Below are 26,346 nucleotides of genomic sequence, written 5' to 3'. Positions count from 1 at the left end.
TAGCTATTGTGAGACAATTGAATTCATTGTTTTTGTATTTTATTATCTTATTTTACTGTTTTTTACTTGCTCTACAGAGTAAGTATTGGTTTCATGGGTAAAAAAAATGTTTGAGATTTTAGAACCGGCAACGGAGAGATCAACATGACTAATTTAGAAAAAAAAAACTCATTTATCTAACTTATTTTAGGAGTTTAGGGGAGCTATTGATAAGTGTGGACGCAATTTTAAAATCTCTGTTATTTTTTAACTATTTCATAGTTAAACCGAGTTATGAAATAAATATTAACAAGCTTCTTTGGCATTTCGTCTGAGAGCTGGCTTCAATTGTCACTGTATATTAATACACAGTTGGAAAATTGGCGTTTAAGCTGCTCCTATGTTATATTATTATGTCACACTTTTTTGAAGGTTTGCAGGAATGCAAGATTTATGATTTGCGCTTTCATTCTACACTTTCAAGGCAAATCAATTTTATCTACGTCAAAGAAGTAGATTACATTTTTAGAAGTAAACTATGTACATGGTTAGGTAAGGTAAAATTGGCTAACGATAGTCATGTCGTCACCACGCTAACGCTTAAGAATGGCCTATTGTGATAGCATTTGTCTGTTTTTACATGAATGAAATCATTTTAATTTTTACTTGCGATATAGGCACTATAGGGCAAGTTAAGGATTCGTCAAAAAAATCGAACTCAGATAACAATTTTACATGACATTACAATGCTCGATGTCATATCAAACTTGGTAGTTAAGAGTTTTGGGTGATTCTCTAGAGGACAAATTAAAATTTTTTTTAGGACCAAAACTAACGGTACCTGTCATATCATGGAAATAGAAAACTTAATTTATTTCAAAATAGACTCCAACGAGTCTTTAGTCTTTAGTGTTACACATAAGAGCCTTCTTTTGAAATAAAAATATTTTTTGTGCCGTTATTAACAGTACCTGCCATAGAACGTTTTTTTTTATTTATGAATAATTTCTCGTTAACGACAAAGCAGATTTTATACAGAAACGTTAAAATAAACGTTATATACAAATTTTATAAAATTTTCAAAAAACATATTTTTGGATTTTTAAAAAATATTTCGTCAAAAAGACGATCACATTACAAAATCAGGAGCATGCCAGTGTCGACAATTTGCGAAAAACGTTTCGCGAAATTTTCCGAAAAATTTCGAGCATTATGGAAGTACTTGCTAACACGAACAGCACTACCCCGCCAGGCAGTACCGCTGCTACACACGGTACTGATCCTGGACCGATTAGAAATAATCGGGTCAGAGCTATACGGATTCCGGGGGCTAGCAAAGTAATGCACGAGGTTAGAAGAAAATTGAGAGTCGCGAGTTGGAACGTGGGTAGCATGAACGGCCGAAGTTGTGAATTAGAAGAGATGATGAAGAGGAGGCGAGTGGACATCTTGTGCGTCCAAGAAACCAAGTGGCGAAACACTGGAAACAGAGCCCGTTTCTTAGACGTCAAGACAAAACAATACAAGATGTTCTACTACGGAACAGAGCAAGGTAGAAACGGAATCGGTGTCATCCTTGCGGAAAAGCTTCTTGGAAGCGTTTTGGCCATTTCGAAGTCCAGTGACCGATTGATGTCTCTTAAACTGGTGATGGAAGGAAAGGTGTGGAATATAGTCAGTGCATATGCTCCCCAAATTGGATGTGAGCAGGTGGAAAAAGATGCATTCTGGCTAGACTTCCACAACGTCATTAAAGACATCCCAAAGGAAGAGCTTTTGTTTGTGGGTGTTATTTTTTTGAAAACGGGATGATGAAACTTTGTTTTTAAGTGTTGAATAATATTTTCTTAAAAATGGCATACCAACTTTTTGTTGAAAAATTTTGGAAAATTTTTGTACCTATATAAATTTTTTTTTTTTAAACTGCTCTAACGATTTTTGAAATTTTTTTTCTAATAACTGTCTTTTATACAAGAAATCAAATCGCATATTTGTTTTTGTATAAAAGAGCATTTAAAATGGTATTTAATTAATTATAAAAACTATTGTTCAATAAAGAGCAAGTACGTGCGACCCAGTCGTGCATTTTATTTAATTTGTTAAATTATACCACCTTTTGTTTTTCCCTTATAAATAAAAAAAATGCTTTATTGTATAAACATTTTAATTCTATTCGTTTAAGAATAACACTTTTGTTTTATTTGTATTCTTTTTTACCACTTTGAATGTCTCGACATAATAATTTGGAAGTTCGGTCGTATTTCAGCTAAATACAATTATAAAGCTCATAACTGTTGAATTTGTGGTTTTTATAATGACGTTACAATTGCTTCATTTTAAGCAGATATGGGCAGAGCCTTGTGCAACATTTTTCTGAAAATTGTTAGGGTAACCACTTAAAATTAGTTGCATCCTGACGTCCTCCCTTCCCTGATTACAAAACACACATGATAGACGTTTTATCCGCTTCCAAACACTCGGCAGCCAAGACTTTCTCCCAAAATACTCATGACAGTCGTTTTACACGTGCCCAAACAACCGAGAGACGATTGCTTTCGTTAGGACAAGTTATTCTATTAACTTTAATATTAATATCAAACGTTTACCTTTCACGTCCAAAATCTGAACCCCCCCTTGTTCTTTTTAAAAATGAGGTTGTTGAAATGTAAATCATACAAAAATTGTAAATTATAAATGTATAATAAAATTGATACATTGGGTTTTTGCTTACACGGCTTTGAAAATACCATAAATTTTATCTTTCTTCTTTTAATAAAATTTTTCCACAAACACAAGTCATTGTAAAACCAAACAAAAATTCCCTCAGATTAAGTTCTCTATTTAATATTTAAAATTCATAAATAAAACCCATCATAATCTGAAGACAGACCAAACTCATTCACATATTGACTTCCATTCTACGTTTGTAAAAATATTTTTCATATCAGCATTTGGATATGCACATTACACCCACAAGTAGCTACTTGATATATTTTTTTGCGGTAATAATGACATTATGTTGACAAAATTTCAACTTGAATAATAAATTAAACAGTGAAAGTAGATAAGTTTGTTTATCCACGCTCTGATAAAATAAAACATTGTATCACAGGTATGATATATTTTCATGTCACCGAACTTTCTAATTAGAAGGTACTTGTACTAATAAATGACGGTGGGATTTTTATGTCCCCATCCTATCTTCATTTTTTTGTTTAATAATTTGGTATTAGAAAGATAATATCAAATCTAATTATATATATTTTTTTTGTTATTTTCAGCAAAGCAATTGTTAAGGACAGTAATATGAAAGTTGCCATTAAAAAATTAGCCAGGCCATTCCAGTCGGCAGTACATGCCAAACGCACTTACCGCGAATTGAGGCTTCTCAAACACATGGATCATGAAAATGTTATCGGCTTGCTAGACGTTTTCCATCCTGGTGACAATTCTTTGGATAGCTTTCAACAAGTCTACTTGGTGACACATCTCATGGATGCAGATCTTAACAACATTATTCGCACACAAAAACTATCAGATGATCATGTTAAATTTTTGGTCTATCAAATTTTGCGTGGCCTCAAATACATTCACAGTGCTGGCATTATTCATAGAGTAAGAGATTAAAACTACGATCTTTTTAAAATGGGTTATTTAAATGCTAAATATAATTCTAGGATCTTAAGCCTTCTAATCTTGGTGTTAATGAAGATTGTGAATTAAGAATTTTAGATTTTGGTCTTGCAAGACCAACAGAAAATGAAATGACAGGATATGTAGCTACCAGGTAAATTTGTATTATTCATTTTCTTAAGTTTGTTTTTTTATACAAAATTTTATTATTATTTTTAGATGGTACCGAGCCCCAGAAATTATGCTCAATTGGATGCATTACAATCAAACTGTTGATATTTGGTCTGTTGGCTGTATTATGGCTGAATTACTAACAGGGCGAACATTATTTCCCGGAACCGATCGTATCCTTTTTAAAAGAAAAAACAAAAACCAAATGCCAATTTATTATTATTAGTAATTTTTTTTTAAATTTTAAGCATGCACCTCTCATACTAATTATAATTAATCCATCCTTTGTTTAACTAACAATATTTATCTTTAATATTAATAAGCTCAATTATTAGAATTTCAATGCTTTTTTTGTAGCATGTTGTATCTGTGAAGCTTCTTTTTTAGATTTTTTTTTGTTTTGCTTATTTATTTGTTTACCTTATTTATAATAGACAAATTTTCCCCCGCTTTAAAAAGAGTTGTTAAATGAATGAATTCGTTCGTCAAGTAAATAGGGCCAAACTATTAAGTTTATAAAAAAAAAAATTCTAGATAATTCAGGAATTATCGATATTTATTTAACTTATCGCAAAATTATGTTTGCTTGTTTATTTGTTGTTCATGTATAATTATGTTAATTTGGGCCAAAGATTATTGTCATTTTTATTTGATAGCTTATTAAATTTTTTGTTTGGCAGTAATTTGAGATAATATCTAAAAAAGCAATAATTTCAACATTTAGGTTAGATAAGTGTTTAACAATTTATTTGTAAATTCGTTTTTGTGTATATTTCGCTTCGCTTTGATTACATGTGTGTCTGAAAATTTTATAAAATGTAGATAACCCTGTGTATCAACACCTTTGAAGTTTGAAGTCTAAAGCAACTTCTAATTGGAAAATTACTCACAATCCATTAGTGTATTTAAGTGGGCAAATTTTATTGTAGAATTATTTTGCAGGAACTTAGAAGCCTTATAAAAGTTTTACTCCCTTACCAACCACAAACCCTTTAATTTAATAATTCACTCTGCTATAGGTATTTCCATAGAAGTGTTTTGGCAGATTTTTCTTATTTTTCGGATTTATTTGTTTAACTCTTCACTAATTTTATTAAGATTTTTCATTGTTTGTAATATTGCAAAACAAATATTGTAGAATAAATTAGAATTTTTCTAGTTGTTTTTTTTTTTCTTAAACTCAATTATCTTTAAGTCTCATAAGATCTCATAAGATTCTTCAGCCAGCTCCAGACTGGAGCAATGTTTTGAATGCTCTAGCCTAGTTACTGCACAACTCGTTGAGTTCATTGAAGTATCTTCTTTTCTATTTATCATAAATGCAGATGGGTCAAAAAATGACGCGAATAGTTCTTCTTTCAAAATAATATATGATAAAGATTTTCATTCACCTTTTTTAAACTTCCTAAAAAACAGCGAAAAAAATCGTTACATCGTTTTGAAGGAACTAGGTATTTGATTAAGTTTGGTATCAAGTTCAATTATCGAAAATCCATGCATTTGGTATTGATAACTCTCTGCTTCGTTGCATTAGAAGTGTGTCCCAAGGCTCCGTTGTGTCTCCAACCCTCTTAAATATTCATTAATAGTCTCTCCTCTGAAACTTCTAATCCAATAAATTGTTCGCTGTAGATAAAACTCTCAGCTTTTAATATTCGTTTTCAGATTCACATCCCTGTTTTTCGGATTTGAATCGTTAATGGCAGCGTATGATAAGCCCATTAAATTCTGATCATGACAATGGACAGTCAGAAACCATGTAAAATTTAATGCTTTCAAAACTCAATATGTTGTCCTTAAAGCAGAATTTAACCCCATTGTCAAAAATGCTGGAAAGTGCTTAGGTTTCCTGCGACGGGCGGGCGGTACAAGAATTTTGTTTCCGCTATGTTCTAGCTACAATTTGCAAATCATATTCGTCCGCAACTGGAATATAATTCCCATATCTAAAAAATAAGTTATATGCATATCTAAAACTAATGATTGCTTTGTTAAACTAATTTTGACTTAAAATCGTATTTTATCAGATAAAACTTTACATTTCCAAGTTAATTAATGGAAAACTAGTCGAATATTAGAATGGTTTGGTAGACTCGCAGGAAATCAACTCTAAGTCATAATTTTTGTTTAGACGAATGAGAAAATTGAATATCAGCTTCTAAACTTCCGCTTAATAATTTTTTTTATTATAAATGTAAACCTATCCAACCCTAAAAAATTAACTTATTAGAAAATATCAAACATTTTTCTGTACCTTTCTTTCCTGCACAGTGCATGTCTTATTATCCAAAATTATCTATAAATCCATCTTTTATATTTAATATTTTATACTTGTATCATAGCACAAACAAAAATGAAAAAAAAAACAAAATTATTCTCTAAGCATGTTATTTAAAGCCTTAGTCAAGAAATATGATTTCTCTCTTAACCTTGGTTCATCGATAAAATAATAGACATACACCAGTTGAACTTAATAATGGAAATATTGGGAACACCCCCTGATGATTTTATGTCGAAAATCTCATCAGAAAGTGTAAGTTTGTTACTTTTTTTTCTTTAAAAATATTTTTTTTTTCTAATTTAAATAACTTATGACAAAGTTTTTATTATTATAATTTGAGCATAAAAAACTGAATGTTGCAAGAATTTTTTATTTAACTCTCTCTCATTTACAAATGATATTAAATCGCTAACAATATTTGTGTGCTTTCATTTTTTTAATCATATTAAAATTTATTCAAAATTTTGTATTAATTAAAAAAAAAACAATTATTGAGAAAAAAACCTTAACTTTAAAAATAACATTTACTCGGTATATCTTCAAAAAACTTATTGAAAAAAAATATCTTCAAAAAAAAAAAAAATATTGCGAATAAACCTCTATGGGTTTTTTGTTAAACAATTTGGCATCCTTACCTCTACTACTACTACCAGATCTTGATCACTTAACAAGAATTCTTATCTTATGTGGTACTCCTGAGCCAGAGCTAATGAGTAAAATAACAAGCGAAGAGGTAGGTAAAATTCGCGCGCTGTGCTTATTAAAAACAAAAAATTAAAATTTTTAACACCAAAATAATTTCCTGTGTACTAGACCACTGCATGTTGTAATTTATTTATTAAATAAGAGTATATCGTTGTGTGCTCTGATAATCTAGTTTAACGGGGTGAAATAAAAAAAAAATAGACTATGAAATAAAAAAAAAACAATAGACTATACCTTTTCATGGTACAATGTTGCGTATCGATTCGAGTATTGCAGAACGATTTTAGACGTTCAGACAGTACGTTAGATAGAATCTCATATTTGAAATTAACCAGACATTTGACATTTGCAAGAAATCGAATCGCATTTTCATGTGAACTAGATTCCACCCAGAAAATCGAATTTCATTCACCCTTAATTGTGCGTTCCGGGCTAAAAGTTGCTCCCAATCAGAAAACTGCCCGTATTTTGAACTTTTTCGCAGGTGAAGAAATCGACAGTTCTTTTCTAACTTAAATTTTGATGAAGAAACTTGAGATGAAACTCACAACAGCTTTTAATATATACCGGGCGGACAACAAAATTTCATCATCCTTAGGGAAGATTGTGAAGTCATTTTTACGTAGATTTTGTCGTTGACCGTCTTGTGTCGTCTTTCATTTGCCAGATTTGGAGTCAGATTTGTGAAAGGACACCTTAAAGAGGGGATGAAGAGGAGTGATTTGTTTGACTTTCCAGTCAACTTTTCAATTAAATTCCTTAAATTGATAGGAATTTTTTGACAGCTTAAAAATTCGGTAAATCGCGACCTTAGAACAACAGGGTTCTAAGTACACCTAAGTGTGTTTTGAGAAAAACGCTTCTGAATATTCAAACACCTTTATACCGTCACTGTGTATGAAAAGTTTGAGTTTTTGTTTACAATTCGATGAGTTTATAGAAAATCTTCAAGATTTTAGCTTAAAAAACTAATAAAAACACATTTTTAACCCTTAAATTTGACTTTAAAAAACCGTATAGGACTTCGTTGCTCAACGATAAGACAGTTAAATTTAGAACAATAAGGTTCTATGTACAGTTTTTGTTCATGTGACCTTAGTTGTTCGATATTGAAGACTTGGAATGCGTTGAAATAAAAAGATTTAAATAATTTATTTCTTTTTGTTTAAGAGTGGTGGATTACAGCAATTATTTATATTTTTGAGAATAAATTCTATTTCAAAATAATAAACAAAGTCTAGTTGCTCAGCATTCAATTTTTTCGTCTAAACATGTAACAAAGTTCTAACTGCAACGTTGTTTGAAGTTAGAACTCTATTGCTCTCAAATCAAATCGAAAAAGAGGCAGATAGAACTCTGTATCTCTGGATATTTTGTGAAACAAAGTTCTAAGTGGAAGTTAGAACCTTATTGTTTAAATCTCAAATGAAAATTGGGCAGATAGAACTCTGTAGCCCAGCTTATCTTCGAAACGGAAAGAGATAGAGCAAAATAGATAGCGGGAATCGAAAGAGCACCACGATTTTACCTAGATTTGATATATAACTCATTTTTTTCAAAATTGTCGGTTAGAACCTTGTTGTTCTGAGGTCGCGAAATATGTTAAGCATTAAAAGAGTGCTCGAAAAACTTATTTTTAATTTTTTAGAAAAATGTTTAGCCATACAAAAATAACCGTCTGTTAAATAATCCGTGCCTACGTGCAGGAGAAGCCTCTCAACAAACACAACATCTCAAAGGAACAGGCGATCAGCGAACAAGCTGTGTGTTAGGGTGGGTCAAAAAAATCGAAAATTTTTTTTTTGATTTGGTACTTCGAAAAATCGATTGCTAGACCCCTCTAGAATATACACACCAAATATGAGCTCTTTATATTAATGGGAAGGTCCTCCGCTTTGCAATTTTCCATTTTTACATCAAGCTTCTACTAAAAAAAAATAATTTTTTTATTAATTGAGTTTTTAGCAAATTTCTTTTCATATTCTTGTAGGAAATTGAACGCTCTACAAAAAATGCCTTATACACTTTTTTCGTTTATCTAACCGTTGAATAGATATTTGAGGTCCAAAAATCGAGAAAATCTTTAAAAATTCGTTTTTTGTTCTTAATTTTGTAACAAATTGAAAAATTATAATGATCAAACGCGCAAGACATATTCTTGTTGAAAATTGATTGCTCCACAAAAAAGGTCTTATTAACTTTTTTCATTAATCTAACCATTCTAAAGATATTCGAGGTCAAAGTTAAAAAAAAATATAAAAACATTTTATATTTTTAAAAAATTTCTAATTCACTGAAACTTCATTATTTTCAAATTAGCAAGATATATTCTTGTAGGGGCTTAAACGTTCTACAAAAAATTCCTTGGAATGAAGTTGATTGCTTTAACCGTTTAGAAGATATTCATATCCAAACCAATGCTCAATGATTTCAATAGTTTTCTAATGACCCGTATGCATTGCGATTTGGATACGAATATTTTCTAAACGGTTAAAGCAATCAATTTGATTCCAAGGAATTTTTTGTAGAACGTTTAAGCCCCTACAAGAATATATCTTGCTAATTTGAAAATAATGAAGTTTCAGTGAATTAGAAATTTTTTAAAAATATAAAATGTTTTTATATTTTTTTTTAACTTTGACCTCGAATATCTTTAGAATGGTTAGATTAATGAAAAAAGTTAATAAGACCTTTTTTGTGGAGTAATCAATTTTCAACAAGAATATGTCTTGCGCGTTTGATCATTATAATTTTTCAATTTGTTACAAAATTAAGAACAAAAAACGAATTTTTAAAGATTTTCTCGATTTTTGGACCTCAAATATCTATTCAACGGTTAGATAAACGAAAAAAGTGTATAAGGCATTTTTTGTAGAGCGTTCAATTTCCTACAAGAATATGAAAAGAAATTTGCTAAAAACTCAATTAATAAAAAAATTATTTTTTTTTAGTAGAAGCTTGATGTAAAAATGGAAAATTGCAAAGCGGAGGACCTTCCCATTAATATAAAGAGCTCATATTTGGTGTGTATATTCTAGAGGGGTCTAGCAATCGATTTTTCGGAGTACCAAATCAAAAAAAAAAATTTCGACTTTTTTGACCCACCCTACTGTGTGTATCTCTTTTTCCTTAACAACCAACAACACCAGGCAACGATCGTGTGTGTTGCATCCTTCTTTTTCCTCCTCTCATTTTCCTCAGTCAAAAATGTCAGTCGTAAAAAGATATTCAATAAAAAGGACGTGCCACGAGCAGTCCAACTAAAACCAAATAACTCTGTTTTATTTATTTATAATTTAATAATTGAAAGTAAAACTATACAGTCCACTCTCAGGTTATTGTACACGGTCCATCGAAGCCGAAAAGTGAACTCCGCACCTTTTTAAAATATTACTAAGAACCAAATTTATGGTATATATTACCTATGTTAAGTTGTCTTGCAAAGTAAATATCGTAATATTACCATAATCACACTAGAGTGAAAACGGTAGTGAGTGTAAAAAAAAAAAAGAGCTAAATTGAAAAGCAGTGAAACAAAAAGGAATAACAACAACAAACAAAAAAAAAGTCCTCGCGTGTGCAGAAAAAAGACAAACAAGAATAATAACAAAAAAAAAAAAAAAAAAAAAACATTCGCGAGTTTAAAAACAAGCATACATAAGAACAAAAATACCAATACATACAAACTTATATAAATGTGATTGTGCTACACGTGGATCTTCAAAGGAGGTCAATCGAAAGGGAAATTCAAGAAGCAGATCTTGGATAAATCAATTGTACAATTCCTTAAATCATTTCACAGACAATTAATCAAGATAAGTATACCTACCTATACAAGTAAGTAATATGTACCAATGCAATTCACCATTTACATATTTTTATTTGTCAAATACATATGTGCATAATATGTGTAATATGTACTACATACATATGTTATACCTATCATGAGCTTAACTTAAAACAAGAAAAAAAAAAAAAAACATTTCCACGCCCTCCCACCATTTGACATTTATTTTTGCTTTAATTGGGGAATATTAAAAAAAATTTAAAAAAAAAAAATACCTACATACATTACATACAAATGCGTTTCTAAAGGATGTGTCATATCAAGTCGTTAATATCAATTTACATACATAACAGTCTTTGCAAATTCATGATATTAAAAATTTCAAAATAGAACCATTCAACCAAATCTCTTCAGGCAAATAATAAACAAAACAAATGGTATACCTATTGTACATGGGAGAATTATCCCAATTAGATGTTTTAAAAAAAAAAAGAATATCCAAATTCGATTTCCAATAAAATAAAAAAAATGTGGGTAGTCTACCTAATAATCTAACTAAGTTTTAGCATGCAAGGGTATAGGCACATTGATCATTTTTAGTTTTTATTGGATATTAATTCCATGGCTTACAAACAAAATTCTCACTGATATATAGATATACCTAGGTTGGTACCTACCTCTTGGTTATACACCTACCTGTCATCAGAAGTAAAAAAAAATCATGACGAGTAAAAATATATCCTAGGTGCATAAAGACGTGCATACGTATGTACATCTGCATACCTTTACATAGAAAATATTAAGGTACTTGATATGAAATGAAATTAACGCATACCTACAATAAAAAAAAAATAATGAAAGAAATAATTAGTAAAAGGAAACACCGCCGCGGTTCAATATAAAAAAAAAAAAAAAAAAAAAAAAAACAAAAAAAAAATTCACATAACAAGAGACACGGGCTATTATGTACACAATACAAGCATCAACCACCGAAGTATACACATATTTCCATGTAAGTGGATTTTTTGATATTTTTTGCACTATACGCAAATGATCTACATATTTACTTCAACATTCATGCCTTCAAGATCTATTCTTTTCTCTATATATTTTGTATGCTTGGTGGGTTGCAGCTGTGGGAAAAGAAAACCCCGTTAGGTCATCTCCATAGTCCTTTTTTCTGTGTGTAGCAAGAATTTTGTTTTCGTCATACATTTAGCGATACCTACATTATTTGTGTCGCGTGTCACTGCACATTACCCTTTTTGTTGTTGTTCGTTCCGATAGAAAATTGTTTTTATGCCGCAGGTAGATTTGTGATTCTTCCATCCAGCACATGGGAAGGCGCGCAGGATCGTTAGAATTTCTTTTTGAAGTCTAGATGATGTTGGTTTTTATTAGATACTTATAATCTCGCGCCGTTTTAGCTTCGGATATTTGTAGGTATTGCCTTTTTTCTTTATTTTGGGTAGACGTCCAAGTTTTTATTCTGATTCTGGGTCCCTATGCCCAGCAAATAAAGTAATGCTAAATTTAATTATGTTTGAGCAAATGCATGAGACAGCCGAGAGGTACAAAAAGGAATGCAAATTTGTTTTGAAGTAGGTACGGAACTATCTAGGTATAATTCATTGATAAATATAACAAAAAGAATTAGGTACGCATATCAAGGTACCGATTTTATATAAAAAAAAAACATGATGAACGATTGGTGTAGGTACCTACATTATTTAAACACACATTACTTTGCACATGTACCTATATAGTGTATGTAATATACCTACTATGATGAAACTAAAATAAAAAGAATACGCATTTCATCAAGTTAAATTTCTTTTTGGTGAAGACAAATTTCATCAAGTTAAAATTCTACCTGCGCTTGTGCACTTGTTGCCTCAAAATAAAAAAAAACATGGATGATAGGTTTGCACACTCTTCATCTTGGAAAATATCAAATCTATTTGCATCGTTGTTGTGGTATGCCGTGCAGCGGTTAAGAAAGAAAACCCCGTTAGGTCATTTTCATAGTTCTTTTTGTGTGTAGTAAAGAACTTTGCTTTCCACCATCAAGAAAGTAGGTATACTTATTTACATTTTTTGTCGCATAGGTACACAACTTAAAGTTGGCTCATAACCCTTTTTATTTTTTTTTTGGTTACGATTGGGAATTTGTGTTTTGCAGGCAGGAATCATAATCTTAGATCGCCGAGGAAATTAGGAATTATTTTGTGTTTTATTTTCGCGCTACTTTTGTCTCGAAAAATGTCCTTTTGCGCGGTGAGTTTGAGGTTTAGATCTGTCAGGGTTGAATTGAATTTTTTTTGTTTACTCGATGTGGTTGGTAGGATAATTATCTACCTACTTGTTTGGGTTGGAGTGAGACCTTTGGATTGTTGTTAAACAAATTATTCATGTCACAACTTGATTTAAGTAGTTTTTCTTTAAAATCCTCTTGAGTCATTGAAAATATTGACAAACAAACAAAAATAAGGCTTTTCATTTTATAAGAAAAAACTTGTAATGCTTTTAAGATCGGAACTTTTATGCATGATACACAAATTCATTTCGTTCTTTTGTAGCAATAAATACGTAAGCGTTTATATACCTACTATTTATAAAATTACAAAAAGGAATTAAAGCAAGCTGAAATATATAAAGAGCAAAACAAAACGAATACAAAAAAAAAGGGGCCAAACCAATCCAATTTTAATGCACATTTTAGTTCATAATAAGAGGCAAAATAAACAATAAAATAATGCAAATAATATATACCAGGTTATATTGAGACAACAAAATATTTTAAAAACCAACAAAACAAATACAGACGCATATAAGGTTCACTCCCACCCAAACTCAAATTTCACTTATATATTTCATTTGTTTTCTTTAAGGATAAATTGCATGCGTTAATTTGACCACCAGGGATGTTATTTGACTTTTACACTTTTGTTCTTTTCTCAAATCCATTTTGAGTGTGCGTTTGCAAGATGAATCATTTGTTCATGAGACAAAGTTCATCCGAGCGCACATTCTTGCAGGAAAGCAGATCGCCTACATAGGGTGTCCTTTTCTCAATTCCATTTTGAGTGCACGTTCTTACAAAACGTGCATTCTTGCAGGAAAGCAGATCGCCTACATAGGGTGTCCTTTTCTCAAATCCATTTTGAGTGTGCGTTTGCAAGATGAATCATTTGTTCATGAGACAAAGTTCATCCGAGCGTACATTCTTGCAGGAAAGCAGATCGCCTACATAGGGTGTCCTTTTCTTAATTCCATTTTGAGTGCACGTTCTTACAAAACGTGCATTCTTGCAGGAAAGCAGATCGCCTACATAGGGTGTCCTTTTCTCAAATCCATTTTGAGTGTGCGTTTGCAAGATGAATCATTTGTTCATGAGACAAAGTTCATCCGAGCGTACATTCTTGCAGGAAAGCAGATCGCCTACATAGGGTGTCCTTTTCTCAATTCCATTTTGAGTGTGCGTTTGCAAGATGAATCATTTGTTCATGAGACAAAGTTCATCCGAGCGTACATTCTTGCAGGAAAGCAGATCGCCTACATAGGGTGTCCTTTTCTCAAATCCATTTTGAGTGTGCGTTTGCAAGATGAATCATTTGTTCATGAGACAAAGTTCATCCGAGCGTACATTCTTGCAGGAAAGCAGATCGCCTACATAGGGTGTCCTTTTCTCAATTCCATTTTGAGTGTGCGTTTGCAAGATGAATCATTTGTTCATGAGACAAAGTTCATCCGAGCGTACATTCTTGCAGGAAAGCAGATCGCCTACATAGGGTGTCCTTTTCTTAATTCAATTTTGAGTGCACGTTCTTACAAAACGTGCATTCTTGCAGGAAAGCAGATCGCCTACATAGGGTGTCCTTTTCTCAAATCCATTTTGAGTGTGCGTTTGCAAGATGAATCATTTGTTCATGAGACAAAGTTCATCCGAGCGCACATTCTTGCAGGAAAGCAGATCGCCTACATAGGGTGTCCTTTTCTCAATTCCATTTTGAGTGCACGTTCTTACAAAACGTGCATTCTTGCAGGAAAGCAGATCGCCTACATAGGGTGTCCTTTTCTCAAATCCATTTTGAGTGTGCGTTTGCAAGATGAATCATTTGTTCATGAGACAAAGTTCATCCGAGCGTACATTCTTGCAGGAAAGCAGATCGCCTACATAGGGTGTCCTTTTCTCAAATCCATTTTGAGTGTGCGTTTGCAAGATGAATCATTTGTTCATGAGACAAAGTTCATCCGAGCGTACATTCTTGCAGGAAAGCAGATCGCCTACATAGGGTGTCCTTTTCTTAATTCCATTTTGAGTGCACGTTCTTACAAAACGTGCATTCTTGCAGGAAAGCAGATCGCCTACATAGGGTGTCCTTTTCTCAAATCCATTTTGAGTGTGCGTTTGCAAGATGAATCATTTGTTCATGAGACAAAGTTCATCCGAGCGTACATTCTTGCAGGAAAGCAGATCGCCTACATAGGGTGTCCTTTTCTCAATTCCATTTTGAGTGTGCGTTTGCAAGATGAATCATTTGTTCATGAGACAAAGTTCATCCGAGCGTACATTCTTGCAGGAAAGCAGATCGCCTACATAGGGTGTCCTTTTCTTAATTCAATTTTGAGTGCACGTTCTTACAAAACGTGCATTCTTGCAGGAAAGCAGATCGCCTACATAGGGTGTCCTTTTCTCAAATCCATTTTGAGTGTGCGTTTGCAAGATGAATCATTTGTTCATGAGACAAAGTTCATCCGAGCGTACATTCTTGCAGGAAAGCAGATCGCCTACATAGGGTGTCCTTTTCTCAATTCCATTTTGAGTGCACGTTCTTACAAAACGTGCATTCTTGCAGGAAAGCAGATCGCCTACATAGGGTGTCCTTTTCTCAAATCCATTTTGAGTGTGCGTTTGCAAGATGAATCATTTGTTCATGAGACAAAGTTCATCCGAGCGTACATTCTTGCAGGAAAGCAGATCGCCTACATAGGGTGTCCTTTTCTCAAATCCATTTTGAGTGTGCGTTTGCAAGATGAATCATTTGTTCATGAGACAAAGTTCATCCGAGCGTACATTCTTGCAGGAAAGCAGATCGCCTACATAGGGTGTCCTTTTCTCAATTCCATTTTGAGTGCACGTTCTTACAAAACGTGCATTCTTGCAGGAAAGCAGATCGCCTACATAGGGTGTCCTTTTCTCAAATCCATTTTGAGTGTGCGTTTGCAAGATGAATCATTTGTTCATGAGACAAAGTTCATCCGAGCGTACATTCTTGCAGGAAAGCAGATCGCCTACATAGGGTGTCCTTTTCTCAAATCAATTTTGAGTGTGCGTTTGCAAGATGAATCATTTGTTCATGAGACAAAGTTCATCCGAGCGTACATTCTTGCAGGAAAGCAGATCGCCTACATAGGGTGTCCTTTTCTCAATTCCATTTTGAGTGCACGTTCCTACAAAACGTACATTCTTGCAGGAAAGCAGATCGCCTACATAGGGTGTCCTTTTCACAATTCAATTTTGAGTGTACGTTCTTACAAAACGTTCATTCTTACAGAAAAGCAGATCGCCTACATAGGGTGTCCTTTTCACAATTTCATTTTGAGTTTGCGTTCGCAGGGTGAATCATTTGTTCATGAGACAAATTCATCCCGGCGTGCATTCTAACATGAAACTAGGATGAAACATTTATTCAAGAGGCACAATTCAATCGAAAATCAGTCAAATGTTCACCAATACAAAACACCTCAAACACGTGTGTACATAATAAAAAAAAATTAATATTCCATTAAAACTGCTCTAGAAAAGGCAGCTATATCAGATCCATCGCATTTTATATCCATAAAAACAAAAAGGTTAAGCAATTGAAAAATAATAAATTGATAAAACCAAAAGTTTTCATTCACACCTATGCAAAACCTGTTCAATTGGTTATTTTCAAATAACACAAATTAACCTAGGAATCAAATTCTTGGAAGCAGAGTCATAAAACACGCTCAATAAATAATCTTAAGCAAACCAAGCAAAATCATATCATAGAAAATCTTTTAAGTATCATGCAGAACAAATACGCTAAAACATTTACATCTTCATGTATGCATCTATATTCTTTTTTACTGACTTAAATTCAAATATGATTTATCTCTATTTTCAATGGGTTTAAAAAAATACCCTTTTCAAAATTAGTTTGCCAAAGAGTCAACAATCAGCAATTGCTTTTAAACCTTTTATTTTGAGTGTGCGTTCTTACAAAACGCACATTCTTCCAGGAAAGCAGATTGCCTACGAAGGGCATCCTTTTCACAGTTCGATTTCGAGTGTGCGTTCACAGGGTGAATCATTTGTTCTTGAGGCAAAATTCATCCCAGCGTACATTCTTTCATGAAGACAGAATGAATCGTTTGTTCAAGAGACAAAGTTCAATTGGGAACCATCAGTTCATATTATGAAATAAAATATTAAATACTCAAAACATAAATATTTCAAACATTTACATAAAAACATACATATACATTCCTTGAAGTAGGAAGCATGACTAAATATTATGTTCATTTTCTTTTCTTTCCGAGAATTTCCAACAAGAGAAGTGTCTGAGAACACAATCACCAATCAATTCTCTTGATTCTGTAGAATCAAAGTGGGCAGGGACATCTGTTGATCAATTGATCAATGCCAGCAAGTAATCATGTCCTTAGCAACAAAAGCAAGTAGCTGGTCTGTCACAGCAGAGCGGCAACTGCAACATCAAGAACAACAGATTAAACCGCCAGCTATAAACAACATTACTTTGCAACAGTTTACAACTGCTGCAACTCTTGCAACACAGCAATAACTACAACTAGAACTTCAACAACAACAGCAACAATTGTTGCAACAAAAACAACCTTTTTACAACAAACCTCTGTGATTCAGCCTCATACACCGGTTATTCAGCAGCAACAACATCAGCCTGTTATACAACAAAACCATAAACAGAAAACTGTAATACTGCCAACGTTCCTCCAACCATCAGTTATCATTCAACAACAACCCTCTGAGCATACTGTTGTCCAGCAGGTTGGACAATCACAACAAGTTCAACACACAACAACTCTCCAAATACAACCACAATAACAAAACAATATCTACAAGTTTCAAAACAGCCATTAACGCAAAAACAGCAAACAAGTACGCAACAAACTGTCCACTCTCAACAACAGTAGGTTTTGACTACAAATCAGTCTTTGCAAACAAAGCAACAACACCGCCCCATAAACAACAGAATCCACAAATCTCCCAACAACAACAATCACAACAGGTAGTGCAATAGCCTCCACAACAGTTGCAACCGCATGAACATCAAACAAACTCTGGAACACCTCATCAGTTGCCAGCATTAACCAAAGGCAGAAAATAAAATGCAAAAGTTTTCAACACCAAAAAATTTTTAAATTTTAACTACTCAAAATGTTCATTGTTCAGCAGACATCACGGAAAAAACAATACAAGCCCTGAATATTAGAATCTATATTGCACAGTAAAACCAGCAAAACAGATTTTACTCATCTAACAGATCTCCAAGGCATACAACAGACTTTCAGTCTGGAGGTCTATGGGAACCACGATTTCCTCAGTCATTGTGATAAATTCATTACATAATACCCGAATCGACTTGGTTTTTTCATTGGCATACACACGAAGGGGGGCCAATGTTTTCCCAATGTCCTTGAGCAAATGCTATTCGGAAGAAGCCCCCACCCAACGCATCGAAGATCAACAATCATCAATTATTAAACCGAAGGTTTAAAGTGGGCAGGATGTTAAATAATCCGTGCCTACGTGCAGGAGAAGCCTCTCAACAAACACAACATCTCAAAGGAACAGGCGATCAGCGAACAAGCTGTGTGTATCTCTTTTTCCTTAACAACCAACAACACCAGGCAACGATCGTGTGTGTTGCATCCTTCTTTTTCCTCCTCTCATTTTCCTCAGTCAAAAATGTCAGTCGTAAAAAGATATTCAATAAAAAGGACGTGCCACGAGCAGTCCAACTAAAACCAAATAACTCTGTTTTATTTATTTATAATTTAATAATTGAAAGTAAAACTATACAGTCCACTCTCAGGTTATTGTACACCGTCAATATCTTGAAAACAATGAAATTATCGATTATTTTCAATTCAATTCAATTAAAAATTATACGAGTACCAACCCGATCATTAGACTCCTCTTAGTGGTTCTAAGTCGCTAATGTTCAATTAATTTTGAAAATTGCCTGAGCGCGGCTTGAACTCAAAAACTAGTTATTGGTAGACCGACGCACTACGCATCGCACCACCACCGCTGCTACTAAATAAATAAATAAATAAATAATACATAGTTCAAACGAAACATGCTGAAAGGCCAACATAAGGGCTCCCAAATTTGGTAACTTGTTCATCCTAAATTCTTACGTTTTTTTTTATTAAATGCATAGAGCGGGCGGCGACTGCAGAAACGCTCAACTCATCGAGCTAAAGAAAAATTCACTTTTGTAGTAAAAGATGACTCTGAGTAACTTCGAAAACCAGAGGTCTTCCCGTCCGCATCCTGGCAGGATTGGCGTAGCAGGGTGAAATCGGGTGCATTTTTTAGGCACCCTTCAACTCATCGAGCTAAAGAAAAAAATTGCCATGGTGGTCTTAGACTCAATTAGTGTATCAAAAAACCACAGGTCTTCCTTTCGGTAACCTGGCAGGAGTGGCGGTAGGGCGCATCAAAGTGGTCGATTTTTAGGGCCCTCCTAACTCATCGAGCTAAAAGATGAAATTGGTGTCAAATGAAAGGAAGCAATGTCTTCTTTAATAATTCAGAGGTCTTCCTGGCCAAATCTTGGCAGTTTTTTCACGCGAACAGCTTTAAGGTTGGAAACGATGAAAATGAGTTTTTTGTTAAAGTCTTGTTTTTTGGTATGTAGACCGGTGATTTAAGAAATTGTTTTGTTACCAAATCAAAGATAACAACATGAATTTACTAAATCCATAAAAAAATTAGGAATAGATTAAAAATTTCTAAAAATAGACCATTAGAATTTCAAAAAATACCTATATTTCTAAGCAATTAATCAAAAAGTATGCTCTGCATTTTTATAGTTATCGAACTTAAGTTAAAAAAAGATGCCAAATCGAAGGTTAGAATGTCTACTTTTATATTTCAGAGGTCTTCCAAGTCAAAGCTTGGAAATTTGGTCACTTAGACCATTTTAAGACCCGATACTACTAACCTGATTTGATTTTTTTTTCTGTGTTGACCGACTGTGGACCCTGGACTTGTCGAGCTAAGGGATGAAATTGGTAAAAAACGAAAGGATGGAGCTTCTTCTTATATAATTCAGAGGTCTGCCAAACCAAAAATTGGTAGTTTGACCACGCAGTCTATATTAAGGTATACTCGATTTTCTTTCTTTTTTTGTGTTGCCCTTTTGTGCACGCGTCGAACCATCGAGATAGTTAAAAGACGAAATTGGTGCCAAACGAAAGGTAAGAATGTCCTCTTTTCTAATTCAGAGGTCTTCCAAGCCAAAACTTGGCAGTTTCGTCATACTTGCAATATTATAAGGTTGCAACATTTTTTTTTTCTCTTTTTTTTCTATGTTGACGCGGTTGGGCGCGCGTCGAATCATTTAGTTAGTTAAAAGACGAAATTGGTGCCAAACAAAAGCTAAGAACGTCCTCTTTCGTGATTCAGAGGTCTTCCAAGCCAAAACTTGGCAGTTTGGTCATACTTGCAATTATAAGGTTGCAACATTTTTTTTTTCTCTTTTTTTTCTATGTTGACGCGGTTGGGCGCGCGTCGAATCATTTAGTTAGTTAAAAGACGAAATTGGTGCCAAACAAAAGCTAAGAACGTCCTCTTTCGTGATTCAGAGGTCTTCCAAGCGAAAACTTGGCAGTTTGGTCATACTTGCAATTATAAGGTTGCAACATTTTTTTTTCTCTTTTTTTTCTATGTTGACGCGGTTGGGCGCGCGTCGAATCATTTAGTTAGTTAAAAGACGAAATTGGTGCCAAACAAAAGCTAAGAACGTCCTCTTTCGTGATTCAGAGGTCTTCCAAGCCAAAACTTGGCAGTTTGGTCATACTTGCAATTATAAGGTTGCAACATTTTTTTTTTCTCTTTTACTGACTGTGTTGAACGCTTGTGGTGTGGGGCCCCTGAAACCATTGAGCTAAAGGAAACAAATATTTTCTTATAGATTAAAAAACTGTAAAGGGATTTTCAAAAATTTATCAGATTCTTCTGAAGAATCAGATAAACTATCCTCACAATTATTTTCTTCTTCTTCTATTACGATGGCTGGTTTAACTCGTGTTAATGCCCTCGAACCAAAGCGTTCAACACAGGCAGTAAAAAGAGAAAATAAAATGGGGTCCACCTGTCGGTCAACACAGAAAAATCAAGCCAAATCGCGATAATAATAGGTTCCCAACTTAAAATATTCTGCGTAAAGAAACTGCCAAGTTTTGGCTTGGAAGACCTCTGAATCACGAAAGAGGACGTTCTTAGCTTTTGTTTGGCACCAATTTCGTCTTTTAACTAACTAAATGATTCGACGCGCGCCCAACCGCGTCAACATAGAAAAAAAAGAGAAAAAAAAAATGTTGCAACCTTATAATTGCAAGTATGACCAAACTGCCAAGTTTTGGCTTGTAAGACCTCTGAATCACGAAAGAGGACGTTCTTAGCTTTTGTTTGGCACCAATTTCGTCTTTTAACTAATTAAATGATTCGACGCGCGCCCAACCGCGTCAACATAGAAAAAAAAGAGAAAAAAAAAATGTTGCAACCTTATAATATTGCAAGTATGACGAAACTGCCAAGTTTTGGCTTGGAAGACCTCTGAATTAGAAAAGAGGACATTCTTACCTTTCGTTTGGCACCAATTTCGTCTTTTAACTATCTCGATGGTTCGACGCGTGCACAAAAGGGCAACACAAAAAAAAAAAAGAAAATCGAGTATACCTTAATATAGACTGCGTGGTCAAACTACCAATTTTTGGTTTGGCAGACCTCTGAATTATATAAGAAGAAGCTCCATCCTTTCGTTTTTTACCAATTTCATCCCTTAGCTCGACAAGTCCAGGGTCCACAGTCGGTCAACACAGAAAAAAAAATCAAATCAGGTTAGTAGTATCGGGTCTTAAAATGGTCTAAGTGACCAAATTTCCAAGCTTTGACTTGGAAGACCTCTGAAATATAAAAGTAGACATTCTAACCTTCGATTTGGCATCTTTTTTTAACTTAAGTTCGATAACTATAAAAATGCAGAGCATACTTTTTGATTAATTGCTTAGAAATATAGGTATTTTTTGAAATTCTAATGGTCTATTTTTAGAAATTTTTAATCTATTCCTAATTTTTTTATGGATTTAGTAAATTCATGTTGTTATCTTTGATTTGGTAACAAAACAATTTCTTAAATCACCGGTCTACATACCAAAAAACAAGACTTTAACAAAAAACTCATTTTCATCGTTTCCAACCTTAAAGCTGTTCGCGTGAAAAAACTGCCAAGATTTGGCCAGGAAGACCTCTGAATTATTAAAGAAGACATTGCTTCCTTTCATTTGACACCAATTTCATCTTTTAGCTCGATGAGTTAGGAGGGCCCTAAAAATCGACCACTTTGATGCGCCCTACCGCCACTCCTGCCAGGTTACCGAAAGGAAGACCTGTGGTTTTTTGATACACTAATTGAGTCTAAGACCACCATGGCAATTTTTTTCTTTAGCTCGATGAGTTGAAGGGTGCCTAAAAAATGCACCCGATTTCACCCTGCTACGCCAATCCTGCCAGGATGCGGACGGGAAGACCTCTGGTTTTCGAAGTTACTCAGAGTCATCTTTTACTACAAAAGTGAATTTTTCTTTAGCTCGATGAGTTGAGCGTTTCTGCAGCCGCCGCCCGGTCTAGCAGTTTTTCTAAATTTTCGAAAATTCCCTACATTGCAATAGTATTTTTATTTTTTTTTATCACTAAAACATTGCGTAATATTTGGGAACAATTAATTTATCAAAATATGTTTTATTTCAAATTAATTAACAGTTCCAAGTTTTATAAAAACTCAACTTCTTACTTTTATTTGAGAGTAACAACCCGAAAAATATTTGTATGATGTGGCACTGGTTTGTTATTTTAAAAACTTGCCTGTTGTTGCAGGTTTCAAAAAAGTATAAGAGTTTCCAAAGTTGAAGAAAGAACGAAAGAGTTACTCGAGATTTAAATTGACTGAAAAATATGATTATGGGGTGGGTTAACTTGGGGTTTAACCTTACTCCAGGATGATCTCTCACTGATAAACTGAACCTTACGGGTATATTTTTACTAAAAGTGTAATTCCTTTTTTTAAGATTGCCAAAATGTATACAATTTTCATGGGTGCTCTGTGATAAGTGTGAATGAAAAAAATTCTTCTCTGTCATAAGTGTGAATGAATAATAAAATGAATTATTTTGCTCTAGGTCTTTGTCAAATTACATATTTTAAGTTTAGCAGTTCTAAAACTTTTCACTTACAGGCACGCAACTACATCAAATCCTTGCCGCCAATGCGAAGAAGGAGCTTCAAGGATGTCTTCAGAGGAGCAAATCCATTAGCTATTGATTTATTAGAAAAGATGTTGGAGCTAGACTCAGAGAAGAGAATTACAGCAGAGCAAGCTCTTGCTCATGAGTAAGCACCATCCTAAACCCGCTCTATAAAACAAAATCTTACTTATTCCTTATTTTGTTTTCAGATATATGGAAAAATACTCTGATCCTTCAGATGAACAGACATCAGCTTTGTACGATCAGAGCTTTGAAGTTATGGAGCTTCCAGTTGAAAAATGGAAGGAGCTAGTTTTTAATGAAGTTGTCAACAGTAAACCACATCAAAGTATTTTCCAACCACCAGCTGCTGTCTAAAAGTGTTATTAAAGCAAAAATAATCATACAAAACTATAAACAATAATACAAAATAAACAAACGAAATATGGAAAATATAGAATTATTTAAAGGTATCTGCTGTCCATACCTTAAAAATAATTGATAATAAATATGCAATAAGATGAATAAAATTCCTTAAGTAAACTATAAATGAAGATAATTACAAATAAGATGATAAAAAATAATAATATTCCTTAAGTCAACTCAAGACGAAGCTTTTTATGTAACCAAGTTTATGATAAAAATGCTGTTTTAAACAGCGAAAAGTTTAAAAAAAATCTAATCTAAGAAAAAAAAATATATTTTGTTTAAGAGTGACAGTTTTGTGTAACGATTGTGTCATGTAGACTTCTATGTAAACATAAAAATATGTATGTGCCTACACGTGTCTTATTGAAAACAAGATTTTTGTAATGCAATTTGGTACATCTTTGTATTTCCCTGCTGTAAAATGTGTACTTTTATTTGACTTTTTGTTTTGTTTTTTTCTTTTTGATGGCACAATAAGAAAAAAAAATTAAAATTTATATATTTTTTTAGAAAAAAAAATAATCACATTTTTTGCCAAAATATTTTTTTATAAATATTATTTTTTTTTTAAATAAAAGTAGAAAATAAAACAACTACAAAATTCATCTGTCTTTTTCATTAAAAATGTTTAAATGTTTTGTTTACATAGGTTTGTATAGAGTTTCGTTAAGCCATTGTCAAGCAGACTGCAGACGTTCGGATTGGTGTACAGTAGGGTGGTCGTTATTTTCCAAAAATTGGAATTTCTATGCTCCCAAGGGCTTATATGGTTGGAAATAAATTAAAAAAATATTCCCGAAGTTTCAAGTCTCTAAATTAATTTTAACCCGTGCCGAAAAGCGGTTGAAGTTTCTTATGGGAATAACATGGGGTTTTTGACCTTGTCCCATCAAATTTAAATTCCAGCCAAACTGTTCGTTCTAAAAATCTGAAACTTCCCAGACTTATACCTTATAGTTGTAGCAATCATGTGAATTTTTTTCAGATTTTTAACTATTATAGTTTCGGATATTCAGCTCGGTAAAGAAAACCATTTTTTTTCAGACTTTCTTCATTTTTTTTTCAAAAAAAAAAAAAAAAAAAAAAATAATAAATTCCTTATTCGTTTATGAGTAATTCCATGTGAAAAGAATATAGGAAAAATACCTATGTCATACAATCTTGTTGTGTCATTTTTTAACGGTTCCTTAGCTCAAAATATGAACTTCTGTATATAAATAATCCCCCAAAAAAATTAGCAAGTGAGTAGAATGAATTAATTCCCTAAGTAACTCAATTTTTGAGAGTAAAAAAAATATGATCTTTAATTACTTTTTTGCATATTTCTTGCGACTTTATATATAATTGAATTAATGTTTTTTTTGCATTTGTAGGGTGATATTTAGACCTTTCAAAAACCGTTATTAAAAATGAAATTAGTTTATTGTAAGCTGATCTATTACAAAAAAGGTGAAAAACACATTTTATTTTTTTTCTAAAAAACACATTTTTTTATTTATTTTTTTTTAAGTAAAAAATTATGATCTTTTCAAAAAAAATAGTTTCGTAATTATTTTTTCACTTTTAAGCTGTTTTTTTGCAATTTTTTATTTTGATGATTCAAATTTTTACATAAAACCATAATGAGGTTCGGCACGAGTAAGATAACTTAGGCGACAAGAATTGATAACGGTATTTTGTAGCGGAGTTCAATACAATAATTTTTTACTATGGGAGAGGGGGTCTATCTGCCCTCGTTTAGGCGGGAGGGGCATTTTTCTAAAATATGACGTAAAATACTAATAAACTTATTAAAAGGAACCGTTACAAAATGACACAACAAGATTTTATGACATACATAGGTATTTTTCCTATATTCTTTTCACATGGAATTACTCATAAACGAATAAGGAATTTATTATTATTATTATTTTTTTTTTTTTTTTTTTTGAAAAAAAAAATGAAAAAAGTCTAAAAAAAAAGGGTTTTCTTTACCGAGCTGAATATCCGAAACTATAATAGTTAAAAATCTGAAAAAAATTCACATGATTGCTACAACTATAAGGTTTCAGATTTTTAGAACGAATAGTTTGGCTGGAATTTAAATTTGATGGGACAAGGTCAAAAACCCCATGTTATTCCCATAAGAAACTTCAACCGCTTTTCGGCACGGGTTAAAATTAATTAAGAGACTTGAAACTTCGGGAATATTTTTTTAAATTTATTTCCAACCATATAAGCCCTTGGGAGCATAGAAATTCCAATTTTTGGAAAATAACGACCACCCTAGTGTACAGTTAATGAATGCTTTGTTCTTCTACTTTCAACCAAGTAAGTAGTTCAATGTGCTTTGCACAATTGAAGAAATCAGAAGAAGAAGTTTTGAGTAATCGTCGTTTACTTTTTGTATGGAAATGCGAGAGATTTAGAAAAAAAGTTTTAGAGCTTACTTCGAATTTAATGACGCTAGATGAATGCCGATAACACCAAAATTTAAGTTGTCATTTGACACTTTTATCCGCTGGAAAAAATTAAAAAAATTCAACATGTTGCCTTCAATGGAAACTGCTAAAACGCATTCAGCCCTATCGTGAGTTTCACGTGGAAATTTTTATCACACGAAATATTTTTGTTAGTCTGGAATTCCCAAAATTTAAGTGATAAAAGAGCTTTCGAATACCTAGCCTAACCTCGAGTGAAACTCAGAATAGGGCTGATTATTTCTTATTAATGACCCTTCACAAGCTGAATTACATTATTTGTCACATTTTGTTTTTTAAATTATTTATGAATAGTTTGTTTGGATAGAAATACGGCCTTTTGTTTAGTCAATCCT

General features: G+C 33.0%; 1 protein-coding gene across 3 annotated transcripts in view; it reads left to right on the top strand.

Annotated features, from left to right (window-relative positions):
• LOC129913462 (mitogen-activated protein kinase p38b-like) overlaps positions 1-23,959 on the top strand; it is a 34,799-nt gene extending 10,840 nt beyond the window's left edge. The window contains exons 1-7 of one of the 3 annotated variants that reach the window (XM_055992155.1): positions 2,974-3,091; positions 3,261-3,594; positions 3,657-3,766; positions 3,832-3,956; positions 6,237-6,316; positions 23,093-23,247; positions 23,312-23,959. In XM_055992155.1, coding sequence (XP_055848130.1) covers positions 3,286-3,594; positions 3,657-3,766; positions 3,832-3,956; positions 6,237-6,316; positions 23,093-23,247; positions 23,312-23,480 — 948 coding nt within the window. In that variant the 5' untranslated portion in view covers positions 2,974-3,091; positions 3,261-3,285 and the 3' untranslated portion in view covers positions 23,481-23,959. Of the gene's footprint in view, positions 1-2,973; positions 3,092-3,260; positions 3,595-3,656; positions 3,767-3,831; positions 3,957-6,236; positions 6,317-6,717; positions 6,798-23,092; positions 23,248-23,311 lie in introns of those variants that run through there. The other 2 variants (XM_055992153.1, XM_055992152.1) reach the window with 2 other exon arrangements.
• The last annotated feature ends 2,387 nt before the right edge of the window (positions 23,960-26,346 follow it).

Source organism: Episyrphus balteatus, chromosome 3 (genome assembly GCF_945859705.1).
Source record: "Episyrphus balteatus chromosome 3, idEpiBalt1.1, whole genome shotgun sequence".
NCBI classification, from domain to species: domain Eukaryota; kingdom Metazoa; phylum Arthropoda; class Insecta; order Diptera; family Syrphidae; genus Episyrphus; species Episyrphus balteatus.
Note: the sequence above shows the minus strand (reverse complement) of the source record. Positions and strands in the feature narration are given on the sequence as shown.